The 11,497-nt window shown below is 48.3% G+C and overlaps 1 protein-coding gene across 1 annotated transcript; it reads right to left on the bottom strand.

Moving 5' to 3' along the window:
- Positions 1-5,153: 5,153 nt before the first annotated feature.
- LOC113982163 (endonuclease domain-containing 1 protein-like) lies at positions 5,154-7,966 on the bottom strand. The gene is made up of 2 exons (XM_027710172.2): positions 7,685-7,966; positions 5,154-5,696 (listed from the first exon to the last, which is right to left on the bottom strand). Exons 1-2 carry the CDS (start codon positions 7,964-7,966, stop codon positions 5,154-5,156), a joined length of 825 nt encoding a protein of 274 aa, XP_027565973.1.
- Positions 7,967-11,497: the final 3,531 nt, after the last annotated feature.

The raw sequence follows: 11,497 nt of genomic DNA, 5'->3' as shown, positions 1-11,497 counted from the left end.
ACTGCAATATATGCCTGGTTGTAAATCCGATAACCACAGAATTTCAAAAAAAGGAGAAGTTTTCTGTTGTTACTCAGGGGAGATTTGTTCATCCTTGCACAGAAATTGGGTGACAGTTGCTATTTGCAATTTCTTCTGGGTTTCTCCAAAGGTAGCTGATTGAAGCCACAGGTCAGGAGCAGTTAACTGGGTCTGGTGACATCCCTGTCCATTTCCTCATTCCCCAGGGGCCACAGCCACTGCTGCTGCAGCACCCACACACATTTCTGTTCTTGGCAGAACATCTCTGGGGGCCTTTGACGAACGTGTCTCAGAGCACTCCCAGATGTTCACAGTCAGCTCTTCTGCAGCCTCTCAGGAGATAATTAATATGGCCAGGCTGCATATTTTCCCTTTCTGGATTGCCAAGGCTTTGTAAGAGCCCGTATTCCTGCCACCAGCCTGGGAAAGAGAAGGTCTTGGGGACACATTAGAGCCCCTTCCAGTTCTTTAAGAGTGTGCAAGAGACCTGGAGAATGACTTTGCACAAGGACCAGGAGTTGATAGGACAAGGTGGAATGGTTTTAAACTGAAGGAGTGTAGATTTAGTTTGGATACAAGGAAGAAACTCTTGGCTGTGAGGGTGGTGAGACAGTGGCACAGGTTGCCCAGAGAAGCTGTGGCTGCCCCATCCCTGGAAATGTTCAAGGCCAGGTTAGATGGGGCTCTGAGCAACCTGGTCTAGTGGAAGCTGTCCCTGCCCATGGCAGCAGATTGGATCCAGATAATCTTTAAGGGCCCTTCCAAGACTCAAAATGAGTCTTCTATGAGTCTATAATCCTTCATTCACTACTAAACTGGACTCATTTTCATCCACTTCCAAACGTCCAGGAATACTGGAAAACAAGTTGGTTGTCCCACCAGAAATGACCAGAAGAAGTGTGATAGACCCAAGTGTGTTTGAAGGAAGTCGTTGAGTCCTGTGGTTTATTTTGTCCCTGATAACCTGGGACTGGCATCTTAAAGTGGTTTTGAGGCAAATAAGGTAGAAGGCTGACAAAAAGCAGATCCAGCAGAGCTGGGGCAATCCTTTGTATCCTTTTTATCATATTTCCTCCTTTCTGATGAGGCCCAACTGGCCTGACAAAGCAGCAGTTGCAAGAAGCAAGGCCAAACTGTGTTCATGTCATGAGAAAGGGCCATAAACCACCAAAGACCCCCGGAGCATCTCCTGACTCAGTTCCACAGTGTAGCACCACACTGTGTAAAACCCCACTCCAGGGAAGGCAGTGGGGCATTCTCATGAGAGCTGGAATGAATAGAACCCATCCAACTCTCTGTGCCTCTGGCCCCCACTCCCAAAGGATCAAGGCTACAGACACTGAAATTGCAGGTCTCGTTGCTGGATCCACAAGTGGTGATCTCCTTCCTCTCCACTATCTGCTCTTGTCCTTTCCTTCTCTTTCCTTCTGTCTTCTCCTTAGATTTTTTCTTCTTGGTATTTCTATACTTTTATAGAAAAGAACTAAAATGGCTACAAGCATCCTTTCCACTGCAACCCAGTTGTTTTAAAATAAACCTGCCTCGTACAGACACTGGTCATTCAGCATCATGTCCACCTCAATCATCTATTAGAAGAACTAAGGTCATCCTGCCTCGGAGGTTGCTGGTAAAAAGAAGCCATGAACCTCTCAGCATACCCCTGGGGTCTAGGAGCTCCCGGTTTTCCATTTCACTACTTTTTTATACAACTTAATAATAACAACTTAATAACTGGCACTGCTTTGCCTTTCATGTCAATGTAGGCACTGCCTATTTGTTGTCCAGAGCTGTGCACATGCTGGATGGAGAAGTGCTGTGAGTGATGTTGAAGGAGCTCTGCTGCTCATTGATCCAGCTCCCATGGGGTCTCTTCTGTAAGACAAACCTCCATTTCTTCAACCTGTAAAGGATCCTATTGGATCCTCCAGTCTTCTCTCAGTTGGGAGCTCAGAGATGCACAGATGAAGGACTATTGATAAGCTTTCCATGTCATGTGTGAAAAGAAAAAGAACTAGCAGCACTTTTCTGGGGAAATTGGACCAAAATCCAGATCTGCCTTCTCCATGTCAATCTTCTCCTGATTTCCACCTCACTTTTTTTTCTATCAGAGGCTACAGGCAGCAGTCCAGCCTCATTCTCAAGGCAGGGCAAGCTGAAAATAGCTGAGCAACTTCAGGAAAATGGAAAAACCTCTTGTGATTGCAGTACTGCAAAAAGGGGATTTGTGCCTTTATCACCTGCAAGCTGATTCCTTTCTCTTTTGGGCTTTCCATGTATTTCATATGTTTACAGTGGATGGGAGGGCATTTCTGGGCACTGACAGGAGTCTTGATCCTGGGGAGACCCCCAGGGAGGTGATAGGGATGGGATTCCTGGGGATGGCCAAACAGCCAGTGGTTCCAGAGCCCGGAAAGCAAGGGCTGTGTGGCACTGGATGAGCCCCACAAGGATGTGTTTCAAGACTCAGCAGGAGTGAAGAGGTTGGGGAGCGAGTCAGATGGAGCCCCTTGAGGTACAGCAGAGATTTACCTCAGCCTGAACCAGCACCAGGAGTGGGCTGTGTTGGCATTTGATCCCAGGAGAAAAAACCCATGGGGGCAGCAACCTGGGGCAAAGGAGCTGTCCAGCAGAAGGGTGTCAGAGTGATGTTCCTACTTTGTCCTCCTAAACAGCAAAATATTCTCTTACCTCTCTAAGCTATCCAGCTGGCACAAGTGAGTGCTACTGCTGCTCTTACCATGGCAATGGAGACAACAAGAGCACAAGTCCCTGGTGCGACCAGGCATGGCCCAGGGTCTGTGCTGGGATCTGGTTCCCTGTGCTCAGGTGTCCAGAGCCACTGCAGATGCCCTTAGGGAACCTGCCTGGCCTCTGGCTGATGGCCCAGATGGGTTTGGTGTTCCCCAGGATTTTGCAGCAGATCAGCCCCACCGGGGCTCTCACACACCTCAGGGCACCTCAAGGGCACAGGGTGCATCTGTTTATGGAGCTGAGCCAGCCCTGGATCTCTGGTGGGTGGGATCAGAGCTGGGACACCCAGCACACCTGGAGATCCCTGCATGTTGCTGCCTGACTTTGCACCTCAACCCCACCCACTGTTTCAGTGCAACCCCCAAAGTGGTTGGTCCAGGGTGAGAGATGAGACACTGTAGGATGGTGAACAACAGCTGCTGAGCTGAGAAGTTGAGGCTCAAGCTGGTACCTCTGGAAGTGACACAGCTTGTAGGAGCTGTTTGCAGCCTGATCCACTTTGTTCATGCACATTCCTAGCAGAAGTAACTGCAGTCTGATGGAGACACTTTAGTACCTGTTATGTCACTTTCAGGTTGGACTTGGAACCCCTTCCTCCTGCAAGGATGCTCTGGGGTCTGTGACATCACTAGGAAATTGAGATTTCAGAGAGAAGCAACTAGTGGCTTATAGATGACTCTGCAATCCAGCACTGAAGCAAATCATTTTTATTGTGAACTACTCAGGAACTACATGATCTGGCAATCTTTTGATTGACACATTGATTACATTGATTATATTGAATAGAATGAATACATTTCACAAAATCATTTAGCCATAAATCTGCAGAAAAGGTTCAGAAGCACAGCAGAGAATGAAGTTATCCAAGCAGTGTATCACAGAAATTTATCTCTGACTGGTCAAAGCTTCCTGTAGATCTGATGCCTGAGCCTGCCTATCTCAGACCTCAGCTCCTGCTTCTACAAGGTGCAGGTTTCAAAAGCAAGCCAACAAAATCTGGTTCCCAGCATCACAGAATCACTGCACTGCTGAGGTTTGGAGGGACCTCTCAAGATATCCTAGTCCAGACCCCTGCTCAAGCAGGCTCAGCTAGAGCAGGTTGTCCAGGATCATGTCCACTTGGGGCTTGAGCCTCTCCAGCAATGGAGACTCCACAACACCTGTGGGCAACCTGAGCCACCCTCGTCCCACAGTCTTCCTAAGGAGGGGAGGGACAAGTCAGCAGCACACTCTGAGGGACAGCTAATGAGGAGGGGAAGGAACTAAGACCTGTCTCTGGGCAGGGAGCAAAAGGAAAACAAGGCAAAGCCCATGTAATTGCAGAGAGAAGCTCTCATTTCCTTGTCTGTGGGCTCTTATCTGTGGCAGAAAGGGTTAACACGGTATAGGAAGGATGTCCCAAGGTGCCCTGGGAGATGTAGTCTCCACAGCAAACTCCCAGAGAGAGTACTCAATGGAGCATGCCCGCTGGGAGGACTGGGTAAGAACTGTGGGAAATACGTGATGTCACGGGATGTGTATAAGGGCTTGTTAGCGCGCGAATAAACCAATTTACAGCTGCGCATGCATCTCTTTGGTCCTTGAAGATACAAGTGCTACACTTCTCCACCTGTTCCCTCCAGACTGTCAGGGCAAGGACTCATCCCTAAGAGCTCTCTGCCAGCATGGGCAGCAAAGCAAACCAGCTGGAGGCTTTGCCTGCCTCTTTCTCCCTTTTATCAGGGCAGGAGGAGGAGTTGCCCTGAGGGACAGAGCTGGAAACCCAACAGAGAAGGGAGCAGGATGGACACTGCACAGGACATTTGCTCCCCTCTCCTCTGCTCTCCTGAGACCCCACCTGCAGTGCTGCCTCCAGCCCTGGGCCCACAACAAGAGAAGGACACAAACCAGTTGGGGTGGAGTCCAGAGGAGGTCACAGAGGTACTCTGAGAGCTGGATCACCTCTACTCTGGAGACAGGCTGAGAGAGCTGGGGGTGTTCAGCTGGAGAAGGCTCCGAGTAGAATTTAGATCTCATTCCAGTACCCGAAGGGTCTCCAGAATAGTTGGAGAGGGACTTTGAACAAGGGCACACAGTGACAGGAGAAGGGGGATTTAAACTGACAGAGCACAGGGTCAGGCTGTATATCAGAAAGAAATTCTTCCCTGTGAGGGTGGTGAAACACTGATACAGGCTGCCCAGAGAAGCTGTGTCTGCCCCATCCCTGGAAGTGTTCAGGGCCATGTTTGACATGGCTCTGAGCAACCTGGTCTAGTGTCCCTGCTATTTTGCAGGGGATTTGGAACTTGATGATCCTTGAGGTCCATTCCAACTCAAAGCATTCTGTGATTCTGTGATCTGTGGGAAAAGCCTCTGAGCGTTTTGCGACCAGGATATGAGGCTTATTTACGGGGACAGTCCTTGTGGAAGAGAGAAACATTTTGCATTCCATACAGCTGGGCCAACCTCTTCTCCAGCTCCCCAAGAGTGAGTTCATTGACCTGATTCTGGTTGTTCTCGGCAATGGCTGCCCAAGCACTCACAGTGTTGTTCTTGGTCTTGCAGCAGGCACCAGACCAGATGTGGCTGGGTACATTAACCCTCCCATTGGGGACGGAGGAGTTCCCGGGCACAGCCCCCACAATGACGTAGGTGGTTTGACAGTTTATGCTTTTATTGCCCATCGTTTGCTGCTCGTAGTTTTTCCAGGCACCTCGGTTGAGTTTTTCATTCATGGGCACTATGTTGGTGAGGGTGAAGGTCGCATTCCTGCTGTCCTGGGTGTTGTGGTGGCCATTGGGGTTCAAATGGCCACGATCCCAACCACTGTTGTTATAGTCTGTGTAGACAGCCTGGCTTTGCATGATTTGTGCTTTGGTGATGTTGTATTGACGTTCAAGGGTCTGCACTGTTTGCATGCTTTTGGGCAAATTTGAACGTATCAGCTTGACAGAGAAAGAAGAGGAAAAGGTGTTAGTATTGGGGATAGGAGTAATGGAGCAGGTTTCCCTGGAGCAGAAGTCTCCAGGTGTCAAGAACACATTTTTTCTCATCTCAGCCTATGTAAATATATAAATCTGAGGGAAATCCTATAGCTGCCCCTCCTGGATGGACACAACAGCTTTTAAGACAAAAGAAGCTCAGAATGTGGCTGCTCTCCTTTTGACTTGTGACCTTTGTGATCCAGCCTGCAGCCTGTGCTGCTGGGAGTGTGGCTCCTTTGAAAGGTGAAAGGTCTTTGTTGAGAAACCTTCCCCGACACAGCTGGTTCCCTCTCAACCCATCTCCAAACCCACTTCTACCCCAGATCCTCCCACCCCCAGTCTGTCATTCTCTGATTCCATCTCTGACTGCTACAGGTGTACCACACTCCTGGAACACCAGGGTTTGCCTCCTGTAACCCCAGACACAGGGAGATGTGTGGAGAAACCAGTCCTAGAGGTGAGGTTTCCCAGGGGAGGCTACAGGTCACTGCAAGGATGAAAGCTTTTTTGTTCATTATTCAAAAAGACCTCAATGCAAATGGGATCTGCTACTGCAGTCCTAATAATGTGTCTCAGAGCTGATCTGGGACAGGGAGCATCTTCTGCAGCCTCACTGAAAAGAAGTTAAAAATGATCAGCCTCTCCCAGGAGCTCATAATCCCCAAAGAGTCCTGAGAAACCCAAGTACTGAAAAGGGACCTCTGGAGAAAGTTACCAAAATCAAAGAGTTTGCAAGTGGCCTGGCTCTGTGGTCCAGGAGGAAAAGGGCCAGGTTGGATGGGGCTCTGAGCAACCAGGTCTAGTGGAATGTGGCCCTTCCCACGGCAAGGGGGTTGAATTGAGATGATCTTTGAGGTTGTTTCCAACACAAACCCCTCTATGAGTCATTGATTCTATGAAAAGAGAGAAGCTTTATCCCCCTTAAATGTGGAGACTGCAGTGGTGCAATATCATATTAGTTGTTTGAGTTCCAATGAGTACAAAGTGCAAATGGGTTTTTTTTTTTAGTGCTCCAACACCTTTCTGTTCATCTTTGGAAACACATATTTCTTCTCCCTCTGGAACAGGGCATATGGCTTTCTGCTGTCACTCATGAACTCCTAAATTTCCTCCTGCTACTCTGTCCTTAGCAATGACCTGAACTTCCTCTCTTTCTGTTCCATAATTCCCTTGGTCTTTTTCACTGGAGGTCTGAAGGACATTTGGGAGAGCTCTGTTGTTTGTGGAGATCTGTGTGTCTGACGGATCCTTCTGAACCAAGCCTGAGGCAACAGTGCTCAGGGGCAACTGGCCATGGCTGGAGATCACCCCCTTCTGACTGGACTGACACTGATGCTCCTCACTTTTCACTGCCTGAAATATGAATAAATTCCCCAGTGTTCACCAAACCCTCTCATCACTCAGTGCCTGTGCCGAGGCTTTTTCCCTGGGTCATCTCACCCAATTCTGAGTTTCTCCTCACTTCTCTCACATCACTTACAAAGACAAATGGAGTCTTAACTGTGAGAAATAAAGCTCTGTCAGGGATGCAAAACAGCTCAGGGCAAAGTGGAGATCACAGCCCAGCAGGACTGTTGGTCCCCCAAATTTAGCTGCTGTTGGATGCCTTTTCCCCATCACTGGGTCTCCCACCACAGCAGGGCACAGAGAGGGAGGTCATTTGACTTTGGAATGGAATGAAATGGAATTTGCCTTGATGTTGCTCTCAGGTCAATGCAGAAAAATGGGCACCTTTGGGATAGGACTCCTCCTCCTGCTGCTGTTTGAAGTGCATCAGAGGAATCATGTGGTGCAGGTGTTTGAAGTGAGATGAGATGAATCCCACCCAGTGTGTCTATTTGCAGATGTGGGGGGGTGGGGTGGTGGGAGGAAATAGAGATGTTTGGTTAAATGCTGCAGTTAATCTTTTAATGACTGGAGAGTGAAATGCTGTAAGAGAGGACACTCACCTGGGGCTCAACTGTCCATGTGTGGTTTGTAGTGAAATTTTTAGGCTCGTATTTGTAAGCAGAGTACATGGGAATACGCCTGTCTTTGTCGTACAAGGTGGCAAAGAAACGCTGGTTGTTTAAGGTCTGGCAGATCCAGGCTGGGTTCTGTGGTTTCATCGCTGCATCTGGGGGGGTGTCACCGTAGAAGAACTGAGGACAACTTGCAAAGGACTTCACCACCTCGCCATGTCCCAGCCAGAGGCAGCTCACCCAGACCTGCAGCAGCAGCAGCCACAGCATCACGAGAGGATTTCAGGTGAAGGGCTCTTGCTCCCCTGGAAGGCAAATGCAGAGGGACACTCAGCTTGGAGAGAGCTGACCATGGCCTGCAGTCATTTTTGTGCTGGTGGGACACAGCTGGCAGCGGAGGGAGCTGCTCATTCATTCACAACTAAACTGCGCTCATTTCCCTCCTCTTCTGGAAGTCCAGGAATACTGTAACGATGTGTTGATTGCTATAACCAGAAATAAACTGAAGAAGTCATGAACATTTCATCCTACTCCTGGAGTCTACAAGCTCATGCTTTTACATTTCATTGATGTTTATAAAAGCGCCTAATAACTGGCACTGCTCTGCTTTCATGTCAGTTTAGGCAGTGCCTACATGTTGTCCGGACCTGTGCACTTCCTGGATAGAGAAGTGCTGTGAGTGATGTTGAAGGAGCTCTGCTGCTCATTGATCTAGCTCCCATGGGGTCTGTTCTGTAAGACAAACTTCCATTTTTTCAATCTGTAAAATATCCTATTGGATCCTCCATTCTTCTCCCACTTGGGAGCTCAGAGATACACAGATTAAGTTCTTCTGATAAGTTTTCCATGTCATGCATGAAAAGAAGCAAGACTAGCAGCACTTTTCTAGGGAAATTGAACCAAAGTCCAGATCTGGCCTCTCCATGTGGATGTTCTCCTGATTTCCACCTCAGTTTTCTTTCTATCAGAAAGCAGGGCAAGCTGGGAGGTAGCTGAGCAACTTCAGGGAAATTGAAAGACCTTCTGGGCCCGCTGCAGGCTGCATGCCCAGGTCTTGCAGCAGGATACTCTACCCTCACAATGTGGTCAAACAACTCAAGCAATGCCTGGTTTTACAAGCTGTTAGGGTGGGCTGAGAGGGGGCATCATGTGCTGGTTTTGGTCTTCGATTATGCTAAAACCAGTCTGACACATCACCCCCAAATTAACATCCTGATAGTCAGGCAGAGATTTGGCAGATAAGCTGCTAAGCTGACCTGGAGACATATGACTGACTGGCAGTCACTCAGTTTATACTCTAGAAGCCCAGTCCACTTTCATGCCATCAGATTCTTCTAACATCCTCTTCTTGGAGTGTGTGGAGATTCTCCTTTGAAGTGGAGATTCCCCTTCGAGGTTACTCCTCAAGGTTAAGAGATAGAGATCTGTCCACAAGTGTTGGTATGGTGAGTTACACCAATCCCTAATTAATGATTGTTTCTTCTTGCTATCTTTAATTATAATTGCTTTGATATAGTGCACTATCCTATCCTATCCTAACCACTTCTGGTAGTTTTAGCTTTTATATTGTGTAGTAAATAGTTCTGATTAAGATCCTTTGTCTGATCATTTGTCATAATAAAGAATGCATTTTATGTAAATATACCTGGTTTGACATCTTGAACCCTGTGGGACAAAGTCGTACTGAAAACCATTGACAAAGTTTGGGACTAACATTGGATCCAGCCTCATCCAGACTCCACTCACAGAAGGAGTTTAGAAATTAAGGGGTCCTCTCTGCACCTCATAGCACAGTGAGAGGACTTCTCTAATAAACTTTCTCTGAAGTCCCACTGTTGCTCACGACACATCTCCCCTTGAGAAGGGACACCTCTCAAAGTTACTCCTCAATGCTGAGAGATTCCTTCTTGTGTCAGATCCTCAGTAAGTGGACTGGGAATAAGCACACTGAAACTTTCAAATCTTTCTTTTGGGGAGCAAATGCACTTTCCCTGCAAGCTTGGAGAACAGCCCCTTCCTCCTCCTCCTCCGGGCTCTGCTCACCTTTACAGGCAGCAGGTCACTCATCTGCACCAAGGGGAAAACTTTACCTGGAGAAAAGCAGCAGGAGCAAGATGATGCACTGCTCCAGTTGACTGCTGGTCTTGTTGGCAGCAAGGGAATTCAAAGGCTAGCAGGTTTGACTGGAAAGTGTCTCAAACCCTGCAGTTATTCCCAAGGGAAATGGAAGGCCCAAGATACTGAAACACCTCTGCAGACCGGGTTTGTGAAATTTCCTTTTCTTTTCACCTTGTACTGAATTTCTACCCCATTCTCTGATCCCGGGAGTTGTACATTTAAGTCTTCTACAGCCCAAAGCCACAAAAAATACACCACGTACCTCAGACAGGCAAGAAGAAGACACACTCCCAGAGTCCTGGTTCAGACTCCTAGATGAGATCCCAGCAGCTCGTCTCTTCCACAAGGAGAGATGGATCCCGTTGGATACACCAGCCCGCTTCTTTGGAAAGCCACACCGCTGGAAGAGCCACGCTTCAATATATACAGGCTTTGTTTGCTACTGGACATTAATTATGCTGAGGGTAATTAGCAGTCACATTATTATGATTTCCTGTTTATCTGTTGTCTCACTCCATATGGAAATGAGATTATTGATTGCGAGCGGAAATATGTCAGACCAGACTCCAGAGGAAGGGCCTCGTTGCTCATGAGGAAGAGCAGCCCTTGTGATCAGGGGCTGTGCCTTGGGTCATCTCTGCTGGACTTGGCATCCCCTGGGGGTCTGTGGATGTGACATGGCAGGAAGGGTCAGCTGTCTGCCATGGGCAACACTGATCTACCCTTCACCTCTGAATGTGTCAACTCTATTCATTCAGTGCTCACTGCCTCCAGCCAGGAGAGAGGTGACAATGCTGCATGGTAGGAGGTGGCAGATCCTGCTGATACACAGACATCAACTCCTATTAAGAGACTCAAACTGTGATTTAAGAGAAAGCACTTGGAAATGCTGAAATTGACAGGAGAGCCCTTGTTCCCATTAAGTGTAATCCTAAAATCATAGAACAACCTGAGCTGGGAGCGACCCACAAGGATCCTCGAGTCACTCTTGTCCCTACATGGGAAAATCCAACAATCCCACCACGTGCCTGAGAGTGCTGTCTAAATGCTCCCTGGACTCTGACAGGCTTGCTGCTGTCACCACTTCCTGGGGGAGACTGTTCCAGTGCTCATCCACTCTCTGGGTGAGGAATCTTTTCCTAATAGCCAACCTAAACTTCCCAGTTGCAGGTCATTCCCTCGGGTCCTGTCACTGGTCATGAGACAGAAGAGATCAGTGCCTGCCCCTCCACTGCCCCTCATGAGGAAGCTGCAGACCACAGTGAGGTTGAGGTTTTCTCTCAGTCTCCTCTTCCCCAGGCTGAACAAGCCAAGAGACCTCATACAGCTTCCCCTCTACACCCTTCACCATCTTTGTGACAAGGTGTTCTGTCATTTTGTGGGTTTGGGACTTTCTTGCCACTCCTGAAAAATCCAGAAGACTGAGTAAACAGATCCTCCATTCCTGAATCTTGGGCAATGCTCACCCTCAGTGATTCCTGAACAGACTTGACATAAAGGCTTTTGGGATGGTGATAACACCACTGGGTGTGAAGTGCTAAAATGCCACTGAGATGATCTTAGGAGTTCATTGGAAAACTTAGTAAGTTTAAGTCAGGATCTGTGCCGGACAGAGCAGGAGCAAACAGTCTGTGCTCCCCAACTGCTGGATGATGGTTTGTCTTACAGTGGATGAGGACATGA

The sequence above is a fragment of the Pipra filicauda genome, unplaced genomic scaffold, assembly GCF_003945595.2.
Source record: "Pipra filicauda isolate LSUMZ 115617 unplaced genomic scaffold, ASM394559v2 scaffold1152_size25527_pilon, whole genome shotgun sequence".
In the NCBI taxonomy this organism is placed as follows: Eukaryota; Metazoa; Chordata; class Aves; order Passeriformes; family Pipridae; genus Pipra; species Pipra filicauda.
Note: the sequence above shows the minus strand (reverse complement) of the source record. Positions and strands in the feature narration are given on the sequence as shown.

Coding starts and splice junctions, on each gene's coding strand:
- LOC113982163 (XM_027710172.2), bottom strand. CDS start 7,966: ATGCTGTGGCTGCTGCTGCTGCAGGTCTGGGTGAGCTGCCTCTGGCTG. Junction 5,697..7,684: donor CATGGACAGTTGAGCCCCAG/GTGAGTGTCCTC, acceptor TTCTCTGTCAAG/CTGATACGTTCAAATTTGCC.